The following is a 27,064-nucleotide window of genomic DNA, read 5'->3' on the forward strand; positions in this document are numbered from 1 at the left end:
GCTCACTCTGCTTCTGACTTTCCCACTAGATCTAAAGGCTGACTGGAACCTCTAAGTATTTCCATTCTACATGTAATCTGATATAATGTATGCTGTACATAGGTAGTCTAGTATAACGTAGTTAGGAAGAAGGTACCTGATTGACTTCAGCAGGAAGTCTAATCAAGAAGCTTGTAACGTAACATGAAGATTGGCGTGGCTAGGATATGATGAACTGTGTCTATCTGTATTTCTGTTTCTTGAATAAATAACGTAAACCTTGAAGAAGCCTGAGAAAGTCTATCTCCTGCTTGCTGTGTTGAAAGTCAAGTGATCTCACAGTCTGTGAGACGCAACTGTAAGAAGTTAATGGTGTCGAAGCAAGGTGATATAGAACAGGTTCTAACAAAGCCGTCTCACAAAAAAACTGTCAGCCACATAGCTGAACATGAACTCTTTTAGGCAGAGAGAAAAAAAATAAAACAGCCTAGGTATTTGTATGCTTGCCACTGTACATAAACCTGTCCATCTCATTATGTCACTTAAGGTTCCCTTTAAGCTCAATTTATATTTTGCTGTCTGTAGAGGAGCAGATGTGCAAATAATTTTGAAAATTTGTCTCATATACTTTAAATTACAGATACTTGAGGTTAAATAAGAATATAGCAAAAAAATGTGAACTTTCTGCTACTTCTACAACCATTCATGAAATTACAGCAGAGTAAAATCCTGGCCCATATCCTATTAATTTTTGTCCTGAGTTTTCTCCAAGGAGATATTTTCAAACCTCATAATTAAAATACTTTTAAAGGTGGCCACTAATGATCCAATTTCTAGCGAAAAATCTTTGGAGAGATCAGATAATTCTGATCGGAAGTAAAATCGTTCACTACACCATTAATGAACCAATCTTTGCTTCTTATCTATTACAACAGACATGAAAATCCAAATTTTCATTTGAAGAAAATTCAAGCGGACAACTTTTTTTTTTTTATAATTTGTAATAGATTGTGCCCATCAATGGAGTTTGTTTACAACTAATCCAATCAGAATTTGTGATAGCTCAAACCATTTTTCACTAGAAATTGGACCACCTTTAGGCTCCCACCAAGCAAGACCTTACTCAAAATAAGTTTTCTTTAACTTTCTTATGTACTTTTTAGAAGTTTTCCAATTGCTAAAAAAAAATTTAGTTAAGAGGAAAAATTTTCTCCTGGGGAAAAACTCAGGAGAAAAGTGAATTGAGTTTTAGGGTTTTAGTGGAAAACAAATGCTCAGCTCTTCTTCGGTCAGTAGTGCTGCTAAAAGGGACCTGGATGCCATCTTTACAAATTAACTTTTTGTTGTTTTTGTTTCGAAAACTAGTGTTTTTACAGTATTTAGAGTACAGTATATGAAACAATTGGTAAAACAGAGGCATCATCATGAATAAAATACACTCAAAATAGTTTAAAAAGTAGGCAGTGGTGGACTCACCTCCAGATATAAGACACTAATGTCTGTTTCATAAAAACACTGCTTTATTAGAATTAACTCCACTTGCAAGTGGTATTAATCATAATAAAACTATTTTACATGTTGTTTCATTGCTCATTGCCTGCCCCCGTGTTATGCTGCTGTAGCTGCCTGGTGTGTTTCCCTATAATGGATATATGCAGGCAAAGCTGCTCCTTCTTTCCAGGGGAGAGATGAGAGGAGGCGCCACTAGGGGGAGTTCCAGGTGAGAGAAAGTGCAACGACTCTGAAGGCACCTGATCAGAGAGGGAAACATGCTGAGGAGGATGTTGGATAAATCACTCTGCAGAGAGCTTTATGGGGTTACTGTCCAGCCTGGCAGCTGAGGGATCACAGTTGTTCATGGGGTAAGAAATCTTAGCATGATATCCCTCAGCACATCCCTGCATGCTAAACTTGCAGAACTACTTGTGACTAGTGTTGGGCGAACATCTAGATGTTCGGGTTCGGGCTGAACAGGCCGAACATGGCCGCGATGTTCGGGTGTTCGACCCGAACTCCGAACATAATGGAAGTCAATGGGGACCCGAACTTTTGTGCTTTGTAAAGCCTCCTTACATGCTACATACCCCAAATTTACAGGGTATGTGCACCTTGGGAGTGGGTACAAGAGGAAAATTTTTTTAGCAAAAAGAGCTTATAGTTTTTGAGAAAATCGATTTTAAAGTTTCAAAGGGAAAACTGTCTTTTAAATGCGGGAAATGTCTGTTTTCTTTGCACAGGTAACATGCTTTTTGTCGGCATGCAGTCATAAATGTAATACATATAAGAGGTTCCAGGAAAAGGGACCGGTAACGCTAACCCAGCAGCAGCACACGTGATGGAACAGGAGGAGGGTGGCGCAGGAGGAGAAGGCCACGCTTTGTGAGACACAACAACCCAGGCCTTGCATGAGGACAAGAAGCGTGCGGATAGCATGCTTTGTACCGCCATGCAGTCATAAATGTAATAAAGATAAGTGGTTCAATAAACAGGGACCACGCGGCAACGCTAACCCAGCAGCAGCAGACGTGATGGAACAGGAGGAGGTGCAGGAGGAGAAGGCCACGCTTTGTGAGACACAACAACCCAGGCCTTGCATGAGGACAAGAAGCGTGCGGATAGCATGCTTTGTACCGCCATGCAGTCATAAATGTAATAAAGATAAGTGGTTCAATAAACAGGGACCACGCGGCAACGCTAACCCAGCAGCAGCAGACGTGATGGAACAGGAGGAGGCGCAGGAGGAGAAGGCCATGCTTTTTGAGACACAACAACCCAGGCCTTGCATGAGGACAAAAAGCGTGCGGATATAGCAGCAATGCTTTTTGCCGCCATGCAGTCATAAATGTAATACAGATGAGAGGTTCAATAAACAGGGACCGGAAACGCTACACCATCCCAGATGTTCATTGGTCATGTTACTTGGTTGGGGTCCTGGAGTGTTGCGTAGTCATTTCCAATCCAGGATTGATTCATTTTAATTTGAGTCAGACGGTCTGCATTTTCTGTGGAGAGGCGGATACGCCGATCTGTGACGATGCCTCCGGCAGCACTGAAACAGCGTTCCGACGTAACGCTGGCTGCCGGGCAAGCCAGCGCCTCTATTGCGTACATTGCCAGTTCGTGCCAGGTGTCTAGCTTCGATACCCAATAGTTGAAGGGTGCAGATGGATTGTTCGACACAGCTACGTCATCTGACATGTAGTCCTTGACCATCTTCTCCAGGCGATCGGTGTTGGAGGTGGATCTGCACGCTTGCTGTTCAGTGGGCTGCTGCTGCATGGGTGTCAGAAAATTTTCCCACTCCAAGGACACTGCCGATACCATTCCCTTTTGGGCACTAGCTGCGGCTTGCGTTGTTTGCTGCCCTCCTGGTCGTCCTGGGTTTGCGGAAGTCAGTCTGTCGGCGTACAACTGGCTAGAGGAGGGGGAGGATGTCAATCTCCTCTCTAAAGTCTCCACAAGGGCCTGCTGGTATTCTTCCATTTTGACCTGTCTGACTCTTTCTTCAAGCAGTTTTGGAACATTGTGTTTGTACCGTGGATCCAGAAGGGTATAAACCCAGTAATTGGTGTTGTCCAGAATGCGCACAATGCGTGGGTCGCGTTCAATGCAGTCTAGCATGAATTGAGCCATGTGTGCCAGAGTCCTACCAGAATCCTCATCATCCTCTTGTGAGCGTTGTGATAGTTGTTGTGATGCATCATAGTCGTCACCTTCCTCCTGGTCTGCTTCTGCTGACCATTCGCGCTGAATTGTGGAAGTCCAACGTGCACCGCTCTGGCCCTCGTCAGTGGTGGCATGAAATTCCTGCTCCAACTCCAGCTGTTCCTCCTCCTCTTCTTCGTCATAGCTGCTGGGGCCAGCGTTCCCTGAGGTGGATGGCCTGATGTTGGTACCATCACGCTGATCGTTTTCTCCTTCAGATTCCCCCAGTTGCATCATGACAGCTGTTTCCTTGATTTTCAACATTGACCTCTTCAGTAAACACAGCAGTGGTATGGTAATGCTGACTGAAGAGTTGTCACTGCTCACAAGCAACGTGGATTGCTCAAAATTTTGGAGGACTTGGCAGAGGTCCAACATGTTGGCCCAATCGGATCCACAGAAGCTTGGCAGCTGTCCGGATGCGCCTCAGTACTGCGCCGTCATGTACTGGACCACTGCACTCTTCTGCTCACAAAAGCGTGCTAGCATGTGCAGCGTAGAATTCCAGCGCGTAGGGACATCACCCAGCAAGCGATGGTGGGGGAGATTGAAGCGCTCCTGCATCTTGGCGAGTGCCCCCGAAGCAGTACTGGAATTTCTACAATGTTTGGCCACTCGACGCACCTTCAACAGAAGATCGGCCACGCCTGGGTATGTCCTCAGGAACCGCTGAACTACTAGGTTCATCACGTGCGCCAGGCAAGGGATGTGTGTCAGCTTAGCCAACCTTAAAGCGCGAATGAGATTACTCCCATTATCACACACAACCATGCCCGGTTTCAGGTCCAGCGGTGCCAGCCACAAATCCGTCTGTTCCTTTATTCCCTTCCAAATTTCCTCCCCTGTGTGCTGCTTATCCCCAAGGCAGATCAGCTTCAGCAACGCTTGCTGACGCATGCCAACAGCTGTGCTGCACTGCTTCCACGATCCTACTGCTGCTGGGTTAGCGTTTCCGGATGAGGTACAGCTTTGAGATGCGTTGGAGGAGAAGGAGTCAGAGAGGTAGGTGCTGCTGTTGTTATCCAGTGGGAGGGACGGCGGTGCAGCTGTTTGCGGCGTGGGCAACACCCGCGCCGTAACAGGTGAGGAATCGCTGCCAGGCTCCACAAGGTTCACCCAGTGCGCGGTAAGGGAGATGTATCGACCCTGTCCGAACGCACTCGTCCAAGTGTCAGTGGTGAGGTGAACCTTGCAGGCAACGGCATTCTTCAAGCTTCGGGTTATTTTGCTGACCACGTGCTCATGCAACTCAGGCACTGCAGAGCGCGCAAAGTGGTAGCGGCTGGGAACCACGTAACGTGGGATGGCCACTGACATCATGCCCTTGAAGCTGTTTGTCTCCACCACTCGATATGGCAGCATTTCGCAGTCGAGAAGCTTGGCTATGCTGGCTGTTACTGCCACGGCCCGGGGGTCATTTGCTGGCAATTTCCTCTTGCGCTCAAACATCTCCGACACAGACAACTGAACCGTAGCGCTGCACACGGAAGGGCTGTTGGTTGTTGTATTTGATGAACACTGGGAGACCTCAAGAGCACTACTCCGGAAAGTGACAGTGTCAGCGTCGTCTGATGTTTGTGAATGTTGTGAACCACGCAATGGCTGGGCTACTGCTGCTGCTGAGGCGGGTCTGGTGGTGAGTCTGGTGAACCCAAGGGAGGCAGTGTCGCTGGTACCCTGTCCTGCCGCGTTTGCCCACAGAGTGGGATGTTTGGATAGCATGTGGCGGCTCATGCTGGTGGTGGAGAGGTTGTTAATACTTTTCCCCCTGCTCAGGCGGGTCTTGCACACCTTGCAAATCGCCATAGTAACATCCTCAGTGCAGTCTTAAAAGAAAGCCCAGACTTTGGAGCACCTGCCTCCTTGCTGGCGATTTCTGTTTGCTCCTCTTTTGCCTCTCACTTGAACTTCCACGCTTGTGGTGCCTGAAATTGCGCGCCGCCTACCTTGTGGCACAAGGCGAACTCGTGCAGCAGTGGGTTCTTCAACAGACTCATCTGTGCTGCTGCTACGACGGCGATGTTCTCGTTCACAAACAAAATCTGGGTCTATGTCCACATTGTCCATACCCTCCTCTTCCATCTCCTCAAACTCGTCATATGTCATTGTGGGGGGCCGCCGCCGTGGAGTAGAGCTCCCCAGAACAACCTCTGCGCAGCTCACTCCAACGTCGTCTTCCAGATCTTGTCGGCCGACCTCCTGCAATTGCAACCCCTCCTGCCCAACTTGCTCTGGGATTTGGGTTTCCGAGTCCTCCTCGGACTCGCCTTGTATTTCAGTGCGCGGTGCATTTCCCACAGTTAATGGTTGTGAATCCGGGCACAACATTTCTGGCTGTTCCTCCATTGACCTTTGAAAGGTGGAAGTTTGTTGGGCTGGGAATAGCTCCTGCGAATACCCCATTGTGTCCTGAGGTAATTCATCGGACTGGTTATCTGGCAGTTGTGTGCGTGGTGTCGCTGCCGGTTGTGTCAGCTTTGTGCCCACTGGCTCCTTGTAACTGGCTGAGGACTCGGACCTCGTGCGTAATGTGCTGGTGCTGCTTAACCCACTGCTGGACGCTTGAGAGGTCATCCAAGTAATTATCTGGTCCTGTTCTTTTGGATTTGTGAGGGTTGTTGTCCTGGACAACATGGGCGGTATTGAGTGGGTTTTCTTGGGTGCTCCCCTGTGGCCTGTACGTGAACCGTCAGCGGAAACACCTCTTCCCTTGCCCCTTCCTCTTTCACCGGATTTCTTCCTCATTTCACTTATCCTTACAGTACACGCTGCCTGGCAGCAGTACAGTGGCAGTACAGAAATGCTATACAGTACCACTATTCCCAGCAGCGACACAGAGCACAATGCTATACAGTGGCGGGTGAGCGGTGTACCACTATTCCCAGCAGCGACACAGAGCACAATGCTATACAGTGGCGGGTGAGTGGTGTACTACTGTTCCCAGGCCCAGCAGACACAGAGTGGAAGTAAACACAATGCTATATAGTCTGGCTGAGCGGTGTACACAGAGTGGCAGTACACACAATGCTATATAGTCTGGCTGAGCGGTGTACACAGAGTGGCAGTACACACAATGCTATATAGTCTGGCTGAGCGGTGTACACAGAGTGGCAGTACACACAATGCTATATAGCCTGGCTGAGCGGTGTACACAGAGTGGCAGTACACACAATGCTATATAGTCGGGCTGAGCGGTGTACACAGAGTGGCAGTACACACAATGATATATAGTCTGGCTGAGCCGTGTACACAGAGTGGCAGTACACACAATGCTATATAGTCTGGCTGAGCCGTGTACACAGAGTGTCAGTAAACAATGCTATATATAGCGTGGCTGAGCGAGGTACACAGTGGCAGTACACACAATGCTATATTGTCAGGCTGAGCCGTGTACACAGAGTGTCAGTAAACAATGGTATATAGTCTGGCTGAGCGGTGTACACAGAGTGTCAGTAAACAATGGTATATAGTCTGGCTGAGCGGTGTACACAGAGTGGCAGTAAACACAATGCTATATATAGCGTGGCTGAGCGAGGTGCACAGTGGCAGTACACACAATGCTATATAGTCAGGCTAAGCCGTGTACACAGAGTGTCAGAAAACACAATGCTATATATAGCGCGGCTGAGCGAGGTGCACAGTGGCAGTACACACAATGCTATATAGTCAGGCTGAGCCGTGTACACAGAGTGTCAGTAAACAATGGTATATAGTCTGGCTGAGCGGTGTACACAGAGTGTCAGTAAACAATGGTATATAGTCTGGCTGAGCAGTGTACACAGAGTGGCAGTAAACACAATGCTATATATAGCGTGGCTGAGCGAGGTGCACAGTGGCAGTACACACAATGCTATATAGTCAGGCTAAGCCGTGTACACAGAGTGTCAGAAAACACAATGCTATATATAGCGTGGCTGAGCGAGGTGCACAGTGGCAGTACACACAATGCTATATAGTCAGGCTAAGCCGTGTACACAGAGTGTCAGAAAACACAATGCTATATATAGCGTGGCTGAGCGAGGTGCACAGTGGCAGTACACACAATGCTATATAGCCAGGCTAAGCCGTGTACACAGAGTGTCAGAAAACACAATGCTATATATAGCGTGGCTGAGCGAGGTACACAGTGGCAGTAAACAATGCTATATATATAGTGTGGCTGAGCGAGCGGTGTACTACTGTTCCCAGCAGCGACACACAATGACTGGGGGGGACCCTGGCTAGCGTGGCTGGAGAGCGAACTACCCTGCCTGCCTACCCAAAGCTAAACCCACAGAGAAATGGCGGAGATATGACGTGGTTCGGGTATTTATTTACCCGAACCACGTGACCGTTCGGCCAATCAGAGCGCGTTCGGGCCCGAACCACGTGACCCGTTCGGCCAATCACAGCGCTAGCCGAATGTTCGGGGAACATTCGGCCATGCGCTCTTGGCCGAGCACCGTCAGGTGTTCGGCCGAACTCGAACATCACCCGAACAGGGTGATGTTCTGCAGAACCCGAACAGTGGCGAACACTGTTCGCCCAACACTACTTGTGACACAAACACACACATCATGGTGCAAATCCAAACACACATCAGCTGTGTATAATAGCCTCACATCTACAGGAATTTTATATATTTTTATAAACAGGTATATTATTTCCAAAGCAGGTCATTTCAGCGTCATGTCGGCCTGAGATTTCCCAGCATGTCTGAGCGCTACATTTGACTAATTTTGGCCTAAAATCAGTCTAATCAATCGTGCATGCTTGTTGTGGCACAGATTTTCATCCTATTTGATAATAATTATTGACTCAGATGGTCAAAGTTCATGTAATCTGTTATCTGGGGAACATGGTTACTTAATTTATGTATATAGGACCCACTTGTCTACTTTAATATTTTTTGGTGCATCTGGCTGTTTAATTTGTTTATCGTGAGGTTCCTGGCAACTTAATTATTTTATCTGGAGGTGTTTGACTACTTAACTAATTTATTTGGACAATTGAGACTACTTAACATTTTTATTAGGGTGCATGTGACTACTTGATGAATTATCTGGAGACATGTCACCACTTGATTATTTTATATGGAAGCATGTGACTATTTACTTAATTTTGAGGCACATGGCTACTTAATTCTAATATCTAGGGTACCATGGCTATTCAATTTTTGTATCTGGGGGCATATTAAACTCAGGTATTTGGGTAACCCAGCTGCTTAATTCTGGTATTGTCTTACAATAGTAGTGCGGCCTGCCGATAAAAGCTAAACTGTCTCTATGGCAGGACTGAATTGTGGTCTCCCATTGCTTGTTGTACTGAGATAGTCCAACTTGCCTGAACACCCTTTTAACTAACAGGGTCATCCTGGGGCCCTGTATGGTCTTAATCCATATCCAGTGCTCAAACTAATTAGCTGTAATGGCAAGGGGAAAGGTTAGTGTTTAGAGTAAAGAAGGGGGAGGTTAGTGTTAGGATAGGAGAGTGTCAGGACTCAAGGAGAGGGGTTAGGATCGGAGTGGGATGTTAGTTAGTAAAAAAGGTTAAAATGGGGGACGATCAGGGCAGGCCCTAGACTTTTTGCCGCCTGAGGCAAATTTTAAAAAAATTGTCACCGCCGCCCCTCCCCCCCCTCGGGGGGGGGGGGGGGGGGGGCGCTCTGGGGGGCCGCCGAGCTGGAGGGGTAGCTGGCAGGACGGGGGTATTGGGCCAGCGGCGGGGAGGGGGGTCGGACCCCCCCCTCCCTCGCCTGGGTCCCCCGTCCTCCGCTCCCCTCCAGCCTAAATAGAAGCAGCCGTATGTGTAAGAGGCATGGGCGGGGAGGACACTCACCTCTTCCCAGCGTGCGCTCCACTGACGTCACTTCCTGCAGCGTCCTGCAGGAAGTGATGTCAGTGGAACGCACGCTGGAGCGAGGAGGAGGTGAGTGTCTCCCCGCCCGTGCCTCTTACACATACGGCTGCTTCTATTTAGGCTGGAGGGGAGCGGAGGACGGGGGACCCAGGCGAGGGAGGGGGGGGTCCGACCCCCCTCCCCGCCGCTGGCCCAATACCCCCGTCCTGCCAGCTACCCCTCCAGCTCGGCGGGCCAGCTCCCCGCACCCACGGACGGGCGGGTGCCGCCCCTGGAAATTTGCCGCCTGAGGCAAAAGTTTCACCCCGCCTCATGAGCGGGCCGGCCCTGGGGACGATTAGTGTTAGATTAGAGTACACAGAATAATAATCCTAACAATAAGAATAAGGGATAAGAGTAGATCATTTTGAAAAAAAGTAACTTTGGAAGTATCCTGTACCAAAAAACACAGACAATGATAACAAATGTACCTAAAAAAGGATGCTGTTTTTACAGGGGAGACACTGACCGGTGGAAGGGGGAGTGTGCACGCAATTTTAGTGTTTGCCATAGGCCCTATGTTACCCAGATATGCCACTGGCTAAAGCAGATTGTGATCACAGAAAATCAAAGCTGTGCAAATCTATCAGCTGATCAAACAAATCACATGCTTCTCCATGAGGTCTCCTAGACATGACTATCATAGGTTGTCGGGAAGTGCCTTAAAGAGGAACTGTCACGAAATTCTTAACATTTAAGACACATACAAATAAGAAGTACGTTTCTCCCAGAGTAAAATGAGCCATGAATTACTTTTCTCCTATGTTGCTGTCACTTACAGTAAGTAGTAGAAATCTGAAATTACCGACAGATTTTGGACTAGTCCATCTTCATCTTCTCTTAGGGGGATTCTCAGGGTTTTCTTTAGTTGTAAAAGCACGTAGTAAATAGCAGTTGCTCCGTCCAACTGCCAAAATAGTGTACAGTGAGCAGGGAGGCTGGCCAGCATCTTTGTATTAATCATTTTCAGGGAATGTCTTTATAAAGAATAAAGACCATGCTGAGAATCCCCCATGAAGAGATGGACTAGCCCAAAACCTGTCGGTAATTTCTACTACTTACTGTAAGTGACAGCAACATAGGGGAAATGTCATTTATGGCTCATTTTACTCTGGGAAAATGAACTTCTTATTTGTACGTGTTTTAAATTTTAAGATTTTCGTGACAGTTCCTCTTTAAGGAAGAATCTGTTGCAGCTAAACTGAATGAACCTATTAAACAACTTACAACAAAACTGGAAACTTTTGTTGATTTATTATTTTTAAACTGATCTGAATTTGTTCTGGACTTCTGACTTCTGTTTCCATGCTAAAGGTGGAAGGGCTTGTGTGTCAAGCACAAGGTATAGTTCTCCTATTTGCTAAAAAAACAAAAGTGGGGTTTTATATACAACCAAATTGGCAAGCCTTTCCAATAATTGTTTTTTTTCTCTCCTTTGTTTATGCTAACTGACACATTTACTTACAGCTACTTAAAGAGAACCCGAGGTGTGTTTAAAGAATGTTATCTGCATACAGTGGCTGGATCTGCCTATACAGCCCAGCCTCTGTTGCTATCCCAAACCCCACTAAGGTCCCCCTGCACTCTGCAATCCCTCATAAATCACAGCCGTGCTGTGAGGCTGTGTTTACATCTGTAGTGTCAGTCTCAGCTGCTCCCCCGCCTCCTGCATAGCTCCGGTCCCTGCCCCCGTCCCTTTCCTCCAATCAGCAGGGAGGGAAGGGATGCAGGCGGGGACTGGAGTTCTGCAGGAGGCGGGGAGAGCAGCAGACTGACACTATAGAGATAAACACAGCCAGCTCTGACAAGCTGTTTGTCAGCAGCGTGGCTGTGATTTATGAGGGATTGCAGAGTGCAGGGGGACCTTAGGGAGGTTTGGGATAGCAACAGAGGCTGGGCTGTATAGGCAGATCCAGCCTCTGTATGCAGATAATATTCTTCAAACCCACCTCGGGTTCTTTTTAACATGGAATTCACCAATAAGTTTTAATTGGAGGCTTTTCTCTGATTTACTTGAATGTAATATCTATAAAGTTTGTGTCAACTTACTTCACATCAGTTAAAGCGGATCCGAGATGAAAAACTAACTATAACAAGTAACTTGTCTATATATCTTATGTAAAGTTTAGATAGTTTACATAGCAAATCTAGCTGCAAACAGCTTTAATATAATATGATCATTTCTTCCTGTGATACAATGACAGCAGCCATGTTGTTTGTAAAGATTACACATAGGCAGGCTTATCTGCATCTTGATCAAAAAAATCTAATCCCCCCACCTTCTCCCTCCTCTCTGCCTCTGAAATCTCTGGCTAGTAATACCTCCCCCTCCTCCTGCCCAGACTGAGCTCACATGAGCTCTTGCTACTGTCTGAAAGTGCCTTGGCTCTCTGAAAACCTGCGGGCGTGGCTTGTTTAGTTTATAGGGAACTAGAGTATTAAAACAAAAACAAAAAAGTATTTGGCTTGAGGAATGCCATATAAACAATAGGAAAGGAACACAATTATGCAATGATTAAAAGTTCACCTTGGGTCCATTTTAAAAGCAGCTAATGGATTCAAAGTACTCTGTTTACAGTGGCTACAATGCTGCCCAGGCTTCAACACATGGATGGATTCAGACCTGTACAGTACAAATTATGCAAGTCTGGTGGAATGTCTCTTAGCTGTTTGATCCATGAACATGTGTTCTAAGGTTACTAAAATCTACTTACTTGTTTCTGTGATTAAACAGTGGTAGACAGTAGAGGAGGAAATATGGCTTAACTCAAGGAAATGACACCACTGAGGCAAGCTTTGGAAAGTGGTGTAATCGATCTTCCTTTCCAAGATGGGTGTCAAGTGGCGCACTAACTATAATGTAATTTCCTCATTCATTTCCAAATCCCATCCCACACAAAACTTTTCATCTCATGAAACCTTCCTTTTCTCGATATTAATCGGTTCTTCTCACTCCCACATCTAAACACTCCTCATGAGTTTCACCCCGTCTTACACATCTTGCCCACCAGCTCTGAGCTTTGAAACCTTAAAATACACCTCAGTGTGCAAGTGTCTAATCCGTCACTACATGAACTATGTATGCATCTATTGCCCCTACTATTATCTGTATTGATGATGGCACCATATAAATAGTTATTTGTATGTTTAAGGCCAGCTTATGTCACAGAAGGAAGCTTGTTACAGACCTGAAAACTGTGGAATGTAATATTTTCTCTCCAACAACATTAATCAGGACTGGTAAATGCTTCCTACCGTTTGATTCAGATGGCAAAATCTAGGCAGCAGTGTTGGCAATATCTAAATATGCAGAGTGGCCTTAGTGGAGCACAATTACCTGGTCCTGGATGGTGTAATGGTTAAGGGCTCTGCCTCTGACACAGGAGACCTGGGTTCGAATCTCGGCTCTGCCTGTTCAGTAAGCCAGCACCTATTCAGTAGGAGACCTTAGGCAAGTCTCCCTAACACTGCTACTGCTTATAGAGCGCGTCCTTGTGGCTGCAGCTCTGGCGCTTTGAGTCCACCAGGAGAAAAGCGCGATATAAATGTTATTTGTCTTGTCTTGTCCTCTACTCTTCGGCACTACACTGTCCCAGTGTATGATGCAAGTCATGTGGTATTTGGAGCCTGCGGAGGGTCACATTGGGATAGGCTTAAGTGCTGAAGAGGAGAGGTAACAGTGATAGGACAGGTAATTCTGCTCCACTGAGGCTTCTCTGCATATTAAGATCAAGAGGGAGGACGGAACACTGAATCTGGCCACATCTTTTTAAGGTGTGCGTGTGTGGGGGGGGGGGGGGGGGGGGGGGAGGGGGGGTGGCAGGCAGATACTAACTGCACTTCTTTCTAAGGGTAAGGGCAACAGAAACCAAACACTGGCTGCAATTCTTGCCTTGGTGGGAAGGGAGAGGGAGTGGTGGCACTTTGGTAAGCATCTGGGGTTTTCTCTTAGAAAAGGGAAGAGAGGTTAACAAAACTGCTTGACCAGTAAGAAGGAAGTGGAAAGACTGTAAATTCCTCTGAGGCACATAATTAGTTAAAAAGTAACCACAAAAACAGAACATATACTGAAGTCAGTCAAGTTTCCTGAAGAGAGGAAGCGCATACAATTTATCTGTCGCTGAGATAAATTCCACCTGCAATAAGCAAAGGGCCTGATTCAATTACAATAATCACCAGCATTAAGGTTAACCAGTAATTAAAACATGATAATTTGCATGATTCAATTAAAAAAATTAACAAGTGCATGAGGAACATTAGCTTGTCTGCCCATGAGAGAAAGAACTCACTTGGACGTCTTTCATTGTCCCAGTATTTTTGTTTCACGTAACAAATATGAGCAGATGATCGTTACACTTATAACATATATTTTATTTTATTTATTTTTTTTAGCATAACTCCCCTCTCCAAAGCCTTTTGACCCCTTGTGCCCCAATGTAAGCTGCCATAACTGGCTGTTTGTCCGGTTTTGGCTATGTTTTTGCTTTCAATGCCTTATTAACACAGGGACATATACGGTAGGCTGGAATGGTATTGTGCCATCTCAATAATACATATACACAAAACTTTAAAGGCTTTTTCTATTTCATGCAGTGGCGTTGTTATATGCAGTTCCGTGGATCACATTAAAGAGTAACTGTCAGGCTGCAAAAGCTAATTTAAACCTCTATTCTCCTGTGTTAAACAGTTTAGAAGGAAGCCAAAAAGGCAATACTGAAGTTAAAAATCTCTCTTACTTTTGATGTGTGCTGAACAGCAAGGCTGTTATTCCCAAGCTCTTAAAAGTACGAGAGGTGGCAAAACATACTGCAAAGCATTCTGGGGCTGCTTCATCCCACCTTGGGTCCTCCCCTCGCTGCTAGTGAGAAGTTACAGGCTCAAGTTACAGCAGCTTGTAACTCAGCCCAGCTCACAGCACTGAAAAATCACGGCATATGTTCCATTAGAGTATACTGCATGAGTCTGCTATTGTTCCTAGCCACATGGCTAATTAATATTCACTGCACAGTAGTGTTGTCTGGATCATAAACCATTAGGATCTTTTTTGTGAGTCGAATCATCAGGAAGCAGGGAGGACATGACGACACAATTGGCTTCATAGGAGACAGACAAACATGGAACCTGCCATGAGCTGTCAGGAGCATCATTCTCTGCAAATACTATATAAAAATTCTGTGAAATCCAAACGTGGACAGTGAAATGCATATGTAATGTAAGTACAGCCAATATTTAGCTACTGATATATGTGTTTTTTTCTCTGAGACCTTATACCTAACAGCTCCTCTTTAAATACAAGGATATGTAATCACAAAAACGATTTGTATTGTCCAGAAACATTTTTCTCCCAATTATTGTTATAAGTAATTATTCCACTCAGGAGTTATACAGTTTTTTTCTCATTTTTGGTTGAATTATTTTCTCAAATGTCCTCTAAGAGTTTCTGGACAATCAAAATTATTTTTGTGATTACATATCCTTGTATTTACTGAAGAACTTCTAATTGGTGTAGTGGAAACACCATTAAGAATATACAAACATTTTTCTCCCAATTATTGTTATCCAGGGGTGTTGCTAGGATCTGAAGATATCCGGGGCACTTTTGGGCACTCCAGCTGGAAAATGGGAGTGGCCACTCACCAGAATGTGGGTGTGGTTAATGGTGGAGCTAAATTTACGGTACATGAACTTAACAGCGGTCTAAGTAGGCCTGCCGAGCAAAACGTTGGATGAAGCTCCCCTCTCCATTGATACAATTTGTTTTTTTAAATGCAACATATCACATAAGTAGGCAGTGTCTCTTAAATATAACTAGGCAGAGTTACCTGGCTTCTGTGCTGGCTGCTCTGGCTTCCTGCTGGGTGGGCTGACCTGCTGCCAGGTTATCAGGCAGTTCCGCCAGTGCATCTCCTGGCCTTCTATTGGACTCTCTCCCATGCTCCCACAGACCTCACATTCAGGCACCACAACTTCCAGCATGCCCCATAGAAGAACCACAGCTCCCTGTATGCCCTCATAGAGGCACCACGCACCCAGTATACCTCTAATTAATGCACCTCAGCTCCCAGCAGCCCACCATTGAGTCAACACAGCTGACTATGCCTGAGGACATCCAGGGCACTCCAGAATAGATCCGGGGCATGTGCCACTGATCTTTGGGGCTAGCAACGCCCCTGTTGTTATCTATAAGTAATTATTCCACTTCCATGACATCACATAGCCCAGAGCTGGGACAAGGTCCTCCAGCACCCAAGGCTGAGACACCAAAGTGCGCCCCTCCATCCCTCCCACCCCAGCCATCACACACTTATTGCTATTAGACTAAGAAGTGCCCCAGGGTCCCCAACCCCTCAAACTCCTTCATCTCTAGTTATCTGGCTTGCAGTCACTGCTGTGTATACCCTTTTCTTATTTCTCTTTGCTTCAAACACTTTAGGGCAGGAGTCTCAAACTCGCGGCCCACGGGCCATTTGCGGCCCTCGATACAATATTTTGTGGCCCCCGCTGGCAAAAGCAAAATAGACACGAAATCAAACTATTTTTGCCTATTTTACCTTATAGTTCGCTTCAGTGCTCCAAAGTAATCCGCCGCATCCCCGCTGATAAACAAGGGCTGCTAAGCCCCCAAATCCCCCGGGCAAACATTCACGACTGCGCTGAGGGGCAGAGCTTCCAGATTTAGCTCTGCCCCTCCTGACGTCAATCGCCACATGGATCGCTGCCTCTCCCCGCCCCTCTCTGTGATGGAAGAGTGAGAGGGGCGGGCAGAGGCGGCGATCCGCCGCGATTGACGTCAGGAGGGGCAGAGCTGAAGCTGAAAGCTCTGCCCCTTCCAGGAAATGCCGGCGGATTGCCCCCCGGGCGATTTGGGGGCTCTGCAGCCCTCGTTTTGCAGCGGGGACACGTGAAATCCCTTATGCGGCCCAGCCTCATCCTGACTTTGCCTCCTGCGGCCCCCAGGTAAATTGAGTTTGAGACCCCTGCTTTAGGGGAATGATAGCTAAGTGAGTTGTGCGCCCCCTCCTACACTGCGCCCTGAGCCTCTCTCGCTTCTGCCTCAGCTAGGCCTTGACATAGCCCCACCTCCATTTCGGAAGCCTGGGGCCAGGGAAATATTGCAGTGCATTGACACAATCTTCCTTGGTCTCTGTAGTTTGGCTTGGCGGAAAGGCTCTTATGCAGCAATGCGGCTGTGTTTCAGATACACAGCAGCAACAGAATATACTAGGAGGCTGGAAGAACGTGTGCAGCAAGCAGCAGAGGATTTATGCAATGGTCAGTGGAGCCTGTGAGTTCTCTTCTTCCCTTATGCCATTAATGTAAGTAGCAGAAGGGGAAGTGATGTCTGGCCACCAGCAAACTCTAGCATGAAGGGTGGAAGTTCCTAACCACTGACACAAATGCACTTTCCTGATGGCTTCTTTATAGACAAAGACAAGACAAATAACATTTATATCGCGCTTTTCTCCTGGCAGACTCAAAGCGCCAGAGCAGCAGCCACTAGGGTGCGCTCTATAGGCAGTAGCAGTGTTAGGGAGACTTGCCCAAGGTCTCCTACTGAATAGGTGCTGGCTTACTGAACAGGCAGAGCCGAGATTCGAACCCTGGTCTCCCGTGTCAGAGGCAGAGCCCTTAACCATTACACCTCCAGCCACTCAGTGACTCAGTCAAAACCATCACCATCCAGCCACTTATAGACTCAGTCAAATCGGCATGTAAGGGATATCCTGCCTTTTTGTTTTGTGTTTGTTTTTATATAGCACTAACATCATCCAAAGCACAATATACAGGTGAAACTCGAAATATTGGAATATCATGAAAAAGTTAATATATGTCAGCATTTCTGAACCAGACTGAGAGACCATTTAAAGTGACACTGAAGCGGAAAAAAATAAAAAACCTTATGAAATAATGAATTGTATATGTAGTACACATAATTAATAGAATATTAGTAACAAAGAAAAGAGTCTCATATATTTATTTTCAGTTCTATAACTCTTTTTTCATGACATTGCATCATTCTCTAATATTTGCAGTTTACAAACTATACTCTGTATTTTAAACTATGAAACAGAGCAGGAAAGTTCAAAGGGTCATTAGCTCTGCAGTAAAACTTTAACAAACAAGAAACAGTGAGAGACAGGTTGCGATAAGTGCTTCAGAAAACAGCACTGTCGCCAACCAAGCTTGGTCGGAGAGCTCAGATAAGCTCTTTTGTATAGATAATAACTGAGTTTTTTTTAAACTCTTCCTGTACTGTAAACAATATTAGACTCATATCTGTGCTACTAATGTTCTATTTCTTAGCTGTACTACACATACAATTCATTATATCATAAGTTTATTTTCACTTCAGATTCCTTTTACAGGCTCAGGAAGCCTTTGCAGTTGTTTGGAATCAGTTAGCTGATTAGAGTCGGGCACTTTGAACCTAGAATATTGAACCTTTTCACAATATTCTAACTTTCTGACTTTTTGATTTCTGGGTTTTCATAACCTGTAAGCCCTAATCATTAAAATTATAACAAATAAAGGCTTCAAATATCTTGCTTTGCATGTATGAGTCCATTTCATATATTAGTTTAACCTTCTAAGTTGAATTACTGACATAAATGAATTTTCGCACGATATTCTAATTTTTGGAGTTTTACCTGTATTATCTTATCCAGTATATTGCTAAACCATTATGTAGCAGACATACTGCTTCATTTCTGTAAAGGATGCTGCCTATATGTTCATTGTTATGGGGAGGGATATAATGCAAAGGGGGGAAAGAGGAGTGGATACAATTGTTTAAAACCAATACGGTTGTAAAAGAGAGAGGGATGGCTTAGCTCAAGGATGACACAAAAGATAATCTGAAAAAAAGCTTTTAATGACACTTGTGGTGATGCGTTTTGCAGGACTAATCGCTGCTTCCTCAGGCTAAAATTTTGTGCCAATTACAAAATGAGCCAAGAGGTGCTCAAAACATGGCTCATTATTCAATCTGCACAGAATATTGGTCTGAGGAAGCGGGGGTTTAGTCCTGCGAAATGCGTTATCACAAGTGTCATTAAAAGCTTTCTTCAGATTATCTGTTGTGTCATCCTTGAGCTAAGCCATCTCTCTCTTTTACAATTGTATTGGTTTTAAACAATTTTATCCACGCCTCTTTCCCCTTTCATTATATCCCTCGACATTTCAGAGTATGTGATTACCGTATGTCACCTTGAAGCAAGCCACCTCTCTTTTTTACAATTTTATGGATTTTAAACAGCTTTATCCACTTTAGGCGCCTCTTTCCCACTTTACATCGTAAACCCCCTCCCTAGAAGGGCTAGGGCTCCATTTTGGGCCACCAAACCTGTCCCATAACCTACGTTTCTTTCATAAGTGCGACCAAGACCCACAAGAAACCTTGGCTATGTGAGGGGAGATGGATTTTCTCCACATGCTTATATGGTTGGTTTCCCTTAAAAGCAACCTTATCTTATCACTTTACATCTTTCGAATCACCAACTCAGTGTCAAAGAGACTCTGAAGACTCCCAAAATTGCAGCGGCAGAACGAGGGTCTTATACCCCCCAAATCCCCGGGGCTGAAATCGGGGAGCACTTCCTGATAAAGGCAGAGCTTTGGTCTGCGGCTCTGCCTCCATGCACGTCAATCCCAGCTGATCGCCACCTCTCCCCGCCCCTCTCAGTCTTCTTTCACTGAGAGGGGTGGGGAGAGGCAGAGATACGCACAGATTGAAGTGCATGGAGGCAGAGCTGCAGCTCAAAGCTCTGCCTCCCCGGACAGAAAAATTCACGACCAAGAAAGTCGTGGATTTTTGCCCTGGTATTTGGAGGGTTCAATACAGCGATCTGCTGCGAGGATGCGGCGTTTTAGCTTGGGTTATACTGCTTAAAGGGAACCAGAGATGGGGACATGAAAAAGATGATATACATACCTGGGGCTTCCTCCAGCCCCATACGCACTGATCGATCCCACGCCGCCGTCCTCCGCTGCCTGCATCTACGAGAACCGGGTCCCGTCACTGACGTCATCGGAGCCAGCTACGCAGGAGAAGTGCGCCCTCTACGTATCTCTCCATCGGCTGCTGGAGAGATAGCAAACAGCGCACTTCTCTTATGCTTAGACTGGCTCCGACTAATGGCAGAGCGGGGTCCTGGTTCTCATAGCTGCGGGCAGCGGAGGACGGTAGCATGGGATCGATCAGAGCGTTTGGGGCTGGAGGAAGCCCCAGGTATGTATAAAATCTTTTTGATCTTCATCTATGGTTCCCTTTAAGAGAATTGTTAAATAAAAAGTGTAATTTTGGGAGACTTCAGAATCTCTTTAATACTACACCATTTGGGCTCCATGTGTCTCTGTGTATTGTTAATTTTTGTTAATGGACATCCGAGGTGAAAATAAACTGATGAGAAAAACAATTGTATCCATCCTCCTTCCCCTAAAAAATGACTTTTTTAGATATCCCACAATTCTATTTTATATTTAAACTAGTTTTTAAGCTTTTACTGTTTCATTGTCTCTGCTCAATGACTCCTTACTTGAAGTATGCTAGAGCTCAATTCTATTAATTATTGACCCTTTTTATCTATTTCCTGCTCTCAGAAGCAATTTACTGACAGGAAAGTATTTTATGGCTGTAATTACTAATGAGGGTTATACAAGTCTAAACCAGTCCGACCGGTCTCGACCCAGACAGAAACTGTCACTTGCATACCTGATTTTTAACTCTTTCAGGCAGAGAAAGAAAAAAAGGAACACAGCCTAGTTATTAGTGTGCTTGGCACTGTACATACACATGTCTATCTCATCATGTCTCCTCGGTTGTCCTTTAACCCCCTGCCCACAGCGTAACTCCGATTGGCATGAACGCAGCGTCAAGTCCTGGGGCGGGGTTTTGCAGAAGATCGCACGCGCCGGTGCGCACGCATCTCCGCTTGAATGACGGAGCTCCGCTGCATCATCAGTCTCCCGCCGTGCATTTACAATGTACAGCGCTGTGATCTAAGGCAGCGCTGTATTGGGGACAGCCGTGATATTCGGCTGTCCCTCTGGGAGGCTCAGAGAGCGATCTGCTCTCATAGGCTGATGTCTATGAGAGTCGATCGCTGTGATTGGCTGGCTGGGGGAGGGAGGGGTTTAAAAAAATAAATATAAAAATGGCAATATTTGTAAAAAAATAATAAAATAAAATAAATAAAAAAAATAAATTAACAAGGCAGAAGGGATCAGAGCCCACCAACAGAAAGCTCTGTTGGTGGGCAGAAAAGGGGGGGGGGGGGAATCACTTGTGTGCTGAGTTGTACGGCCCTGCAGCGAGGCCTTAAAGAGAACCTGTAACATCAAAAAGTTCCCCTGGGGGTACTCACCTGGGGAGGGGGAAGCCTCAGGGTTCCAATGAGGCTTTCCATGCCGTCCTCCGTCCCTCGGGGGTCTCGCTGCAGCCCTCCGAACAGCGGCGATGTAAATATTTACCATCCCGGCTCCTGCGCAGGCGCTTTGGCGGCTCTCGGCTCCTGAATAGGCGGAAATACCCGATCGCCGTCGGGTCTGCTCTACTGCGCAGGCGCAAGTCTCCGGCGTCTGCGTAGTAGAGCGGACCCGACTGAGATCGGGTATTTCCCGTCTACTTCGGAGCCGAAAGCCGCCACAGCTCCCCCGCTGGAGCCGGGAAAGGTAAATATTGAACAGGCTGTCGGATCTGTTGGGCCGCTGTTCGGAGGGCTGCAGTGAGACCCCCGTGGGACAGAGGACGGCGTGGGAAGCCTCATTGGGACCCTGAGGTTTCCCCCTCCCCAGGTGAGTACCCCCCAGGGGAACTTTTTGATGTTACAGTGTCTCTTTAAAGCTGCAGTGGCCTAAATTGTAAAAAAAATAGCCTGGTCACTAGGGGGGTGTAAGCATATGGACCTGAAGCGGTTAAGGTGATATACATCTTATCTCTCATGTGGGAGATATGCTGCCCAATTGATATGTGGTGCATATACTGCCCAGTTTCTATATTGCAATTGATATGCTGCCTACTTTCTATGTCAGGAACATGCAGCCTAATGGTTATGTGGGAATATGCTACCTAATCATTATGTGGTGTATATGCTGCCTAATTGTTATGTGGGGTATATGCTGCCTAATTGTTATATGGTGTATATGCTGTCTAATTGTTATGTGGGGTATATGCTGCCTAATTGTTATATGGTGTATATGCTGCCTAATTGTTATGTGGGGTATATGCTGCCTAATTGTTATGTGGGGTATATGCTGCCTAATTGTTATGTGGGGTATATGCTGCCTAATTGTTATATGGTGTATATGCTGCCTAATTGTTATGTGGGGTATATGCTGCCTAATTGTTATGTGGGGTATATGCTGCCTAATTGTTATGTGGTGTATATGCAGCCTAATGGTTATGTGGGAATATGCTACCTAATTATTATGTGGTGTATATGCGGCCTAATTGTTATATGGGGGTATATGCTGCCTAATTGTTATGTGGAGTATTATACTACCTGATAATTATTTGGGATACAGTATATGCTGCCAAATTACTATTGGAGCAATATGCTGCCTAATTGCTATGTGGGCGACATAACATCTAAATTGTTTTATAGTACTTACATACTGTAAGTACTGTATCTAATAACTGAAAAATAAAAACTGCATCTGTATACTAAAATGAGTGTTGGCCTCCTTTTAATTGATCTGAGGTCTGAAGGTCGCCATAGTATGGCCTATGCATCTCATCATCTTCCAATCTATTCTACTGAGGAATGACTGAGCTGGCCAGTGTGGGGTCCTGCCACCTAAACAGTATCAGCCCGCATAATCAATGACATGGGAGAACGCTGTAAGAGGGGGGGGGGGGGAAAGAAGTTCCCCCCACCATGTTAAGTCTACCTGTCCATGTCAAGGACAAAGGGCTCATCCTCACCTTGTGCTCCAGAAGGTGAAGGTAACCAACCCACACATGTTGAAGGGATGTTTGGTGGAATCTGGGAGACCCCAGCATTGGGAGAAGGAGTTACAAGAAGCCTATGGAGGAGGAGGAGGGAAATCCTGATTTTTTTTCAGCTTCTATAAAATAAATGTAAAAAAAAGACTAATAATAAAAAAATAACAGTGAAGCAAGCACTAAGGTGATAAGGGATGCATGGTGCTGAAAAGTATTGAAATTGCCCAATAATTCATCTAAGTATGTGCTGGAGGAATAGAGAAAGGGACGGGTTGACACCAGGAGCCCAATCTGGTGTAGTATCTCACGAGCAGTTACGTTTGTTAGTAAGAAATGATCGCATATACTCACAAAGCAGGGTTGCGCATGAGGCAACCAATCAATATCGCATGTGGGAAGGTACCGCCCCCACTCGACCTTGTGAGGTAGTATCGATGGTCGCAGCTCCTTCAAAAAGATGCCACCTGCCAAGGTGGTATCCCCTGGTCCCAGGGGAGGTATACAATAGGGTAGGAGGCGCCCTAAGGGGTACTTATAATATGACTTTCAAATCGATAGACGAATTCTATAGGTAAACTACAGCTAAGTTAATGGACAAGAGTTGGTATCGATGTACACTGTAATGGTGGAAGTACCAGTATTGTTATGTTATTAATTTAAAGATATGGAATGATCCTACCTTAATAAGTAGTCACTCCATAAGATTTGTAGAAAAAATAATTTTTATTGGAGCACTTTAAAATGACAATGCGTTTCGCGGTTCAAACCGCTTCATCAGGTCGTATATCGTGCCTATAAGAAGGATTCCCCAGATTCGGGCGCCTGTCTGGGGAATCCTTCTTATAGGCACGATTCGTCTACCGATTTGAAAGCCATGTTATAAGTACCTCCTACCCTCCCGTACAATAATTCATTTAAAATTTCCTATTTAATATTCAATTAGTTTAACATGTCAAGTGAGTTAGAGTAGGAATAGGATGCTTTTATTTGAAAATTGAATTAACTTTTGTTCTCCATAGGCTCATAGGAGACTGACATGAAACAGATGTTTTCACTTGTAATTGTATCAGAGCCTCAGCCTCTAGGTGACTCGTTTGCCACATATTTTGTAAAATATGATAAGCCTTGTCTAAGGTAGATTAAATCTATTGAGAAAAAACAATAAGAATGTACAAGGCGATGGTGAGATGTAAAGTGCAGTAACTAACAGCCACCAATAAGATTAAGTCATGCTAATATTAAGATAAATAACAGTTTTATTATGATTGCTTGCTATAGGAACTGCACTTTGCCCTTTTTATTGAATAAGCCTTGCTAACAAAAGTTACAACTACAGTAAGGAATCAAAGGACTCTATTTATATTGGCATGCAACAGTTCATCAACAGTTACTAAATCGTTAAACAAATAAGCATGCAAGCTTACATATATATATTATATATATATATATATATATATACAAGAGTATAAGAAGAAAAACTTAAAGCAGACTGAATATTTACCATTGGCTAAGATCGGGACACTAGGAGTCTGATCGGAGCGTCTCTCCCCTGTTTACAAGAGAGTGATCGATCAGTAAGTTAGTCTAATTAGACTATTTAAATAAAAAATTCTATCTTTAAATACTTTACGTTGTGCTATTCAGACACAGTATTAATCCACATGCACACTTTTGGATTTGGAGTGCTTTGGTGGTTGTTGGGTGAAAGAAAATGGATGATGAAATGTTTGTAATATCTATTATTTAGACCTTTTATAAGGATTGACTTAAAGGAAACCTGTAATGTAAAAAAAATTCACTCACCTGGGGCTTCTGCCAGCCCCCTGCAGTCTCCATGTGCCAGCGGCGTCTCTGAATGATCCTCCGTTCCACCGCTGCGGCTAAGTTTCCTTACCGACAACAAGCAAGTCGACGGCCACTGCGCCTGTGCGGCCCTGGCCGCGCATGTCCTCACCTGCGTTGGACGCTCCAGACGAGAGGAACGCGGACGTTGAGGACGCACACGGCCAGGGCCACACAGGTGCAGTGGCCCTGGACTTGCGTTAGAGAAACTGAGTGGCGGCGGGGGGACTGGAGGATTGTACAAAGACTGCGTAGGCACAGTGAGGCTGCAGGGGGCTGGCAGAAGCCCCGGGTACATTTTTTTTTTTTTAAATTGCAAAAGGTAAAAAAAAACAAACAAACCCAAAAACCTAGTATTTATTGTGCATAGGTATAAGGAGGTTCCAATTTATAATAACACTCTACAAAGTGCATTCTAGATGTATCTGAGGGGAGTGCAGTGTTTTTCATTCTGGGTTGCTTTCAAAGTGTTGAGGAAATGTATGATCTTAGGGCTGGTGCGTTTTTTAAAACGCTTGCAGGGGGAAAAACGCTTGGCTAATGAAAGTTAATGGGATGGTGCACACCAGAGCGGTTTGTTTTTTCCACAAACGCAAACTCGGGGGCTGCAGCATTTTTTTTAGATTTCTGAGGCGTTTCTGCCTCAATGTTAAAGTATAGGAAAGTGGAAAACTGCTCTGAAAAACGTTAGATCAGAGCAGTTTTCCAGGCTTTTTGTTACAGAAGCTGTTCAGTAACAGCTTTATTGTAACAATATTTGTAATCTGCTACACAAGAACACTCCAATATAGGCATGTTTAGAACACCTCTCTAAACATGCCTAGAATCGCTCTGAAATCTGCTTCAAAAATCTCTAGCAATTGGCGGATCTGCTAGAGGTTTTGGTGTGCACTGGGCCTTAGCTAGAGATCTGTCAAATGCTGGTTTAGTATAGGGACAAAATATCTTACTTTAAAGTGAACCTGTATGAGGCCTCTTGCACACTACATGCGATTACAATTTTTTATACAATCCGATTTTTTATTCCGATTAAAAAAAGCACTGCAAACTGATACGTTTTTTAATCAGAATAAAAAATCGGATTGTATAAAAAAATCAGAATCACATATAGTGTGCAAGAGGCCTGAAACTGTTTATGGAGTGAGACCTAAGCCTGAGTTGTACCATGTAATTGCTTCTTCTTGCAATAAGCTGCTCCCAATGGTCAGCTATCACCATATCTTGCCATGTAATAATGGTGACAGTAATACTGGGCACCAGTCATCAATTAGTCTGGTACAGCTCTCCTACTAAGGGAGATAGGCATGTAACCCTGGGCTTCATGTGAAGATAATATTTCTACATGTTTTTCACAGCAATCAGTTTAACTTGCAAACAAACACTGTAAAAATGAGCAAGAAAGAAAAAAAACTTACATCTCAAAAGGCAAAAAGCAGGGTATAGACTTCCTGTGCCCATTAGAGATTTAAACCACACATTTTAAAACCACAAAAGGCCACAAAAAGAAAACAAACTGTAAACTTTAAATTATAAGTATCTTTACATACATTTTAACTTATTTGTGACAGTGTACTTAAAATAGCTTAAAAGGAGATTCTGATCAATAACGTAGTGTACTGTTAATGTTTAAAGCACACCTGAAGGGAAAGAAATCTGGAGGCAGACATATTTATTTCCTTTTAACCCCTACCCTGCCAGCCGATTTGTCCTAAACGCAAACATCTACTGCCAAGCAGTTTTCAGACACTTTGCACTCATTAGGTTTTCTTTTTACAAGAAAACCTAGATGAAATAGGACATATTATATATTGGGTTTTTTATCTGTAATAAATTGGGCTTGAACACTGAAACAAAATGTTGTACTTTTTCTGGAGATATAACAACATTTTTGACTGAAATATGTAAAAGAAAAAACTGAAATAAAAAAATAAAATATTGTTCTGTTGTGTTTTTTTTTCAAAGAAGAATTTTACTGACAAAATTACATTTACTGACAAAAATATTACTGTATGTAAAAGCCCTGATCCTGCCGAACCCAATTGGTATCCCACTTTACTGTCCTGGAATAGGTGCTGCCAGTACAGGTAGCCAGATATAGATTTCCCCAGTATAAGCAGCATGGAATAGCTGCCGGCAGTACAGGTAGCCAGATATAGGTTTCCCCGTATAGGTAGCCAGGAATAGATGCATCCAGTACAGCTAGCCAGGTATAGGCGCTGCCAGTATAGATAGCCAGGTATAGGTGCCGCCAATACAGGTAGCCAGGTATAGGTGCAGTCAGTATAGGTACCATTAGTACATGTAGCCAGATATAGGTGCACCCAGTATAGGTAGCCAGGAAAAGGTGCCCCAGTAAAGGTAGCAGGTATAAGTGCCCCAATATAGGAAGGAGGTATAGGTGTCCTCAGTATAGGTAGCAGGTATAGTTGGCCCAGAATAGGTAGTAGGTATAGGAGCCCCCAGTATAGGTAGCAGGTATAGCTGCCACTGCGGGGAGGGGGCTGACATCATCCTTCCTTCACATGGGTGGCCCCCCTGAATTACTGGAGCAGTGGTGCATGTGTAATTACTCACCCGATCGCTGTCGCCATGCGGCATCCCCTCCGGCAGCAAGCTCCTCTCTCCTCTCCTGATCTTTGTATGACACGTAGTAATGATGCGTCATAAATAAAGTAGAGAGGACACGGCTACCGGCGTGGGACACGGGCATGGAGACAG

At 45.0% G+C, this 27,064-nt stretch overlaps 1 protein-coding gene across 4 annotated transcripts in view; it reads right to left on the minus strand.

Moving 5' to 3' along the window:
- The window catches only part of SCUBE3 (signal peptide, CUB domain and EGF like domain containing 3), a 158,288-nt gene that overhangs the window by 57,754 nt on the left and 73,470 nt on the right, over nucleotides 1–27,064 (minus strand). For 3 of the 4 annotated variants that reach the window (XM_068269407.1, XM_068269406.1, XM_068269409.1), the window contains one exon: nucleotides 24,006–24,053. The exons of the other annotated variant lie outside the window; for it this stretch is intronic. In XM_068269407.1, the coding sequence (XP_068125508.1) occupies nucleotides 24,006–24,053 (48 nt within the window). The remainder of the gene's footprint in view (nucleotides 1–24,005; nucleotides 24,054–27,064) is intronic. 4 annotated transcript variants of the gene reach the window in all.

The sequence above is a fragment of the Hyperolius riggenbachi genome, chromosome 2 (genome assembly GCF_040937935.1).
Source record: "Hyperolius riggenbachi isolate aHypRig1 chromosome 2, aHypRig1.pri, whole genome shotgun sequence".
In the NCBI taxonomy this organism is placed as follows: Eukaryota; Metazoa; Chordata; class Amphibia; order Anura; family Hyperoliidae; genus Hyperolius; species Hyperolius riggenbachi.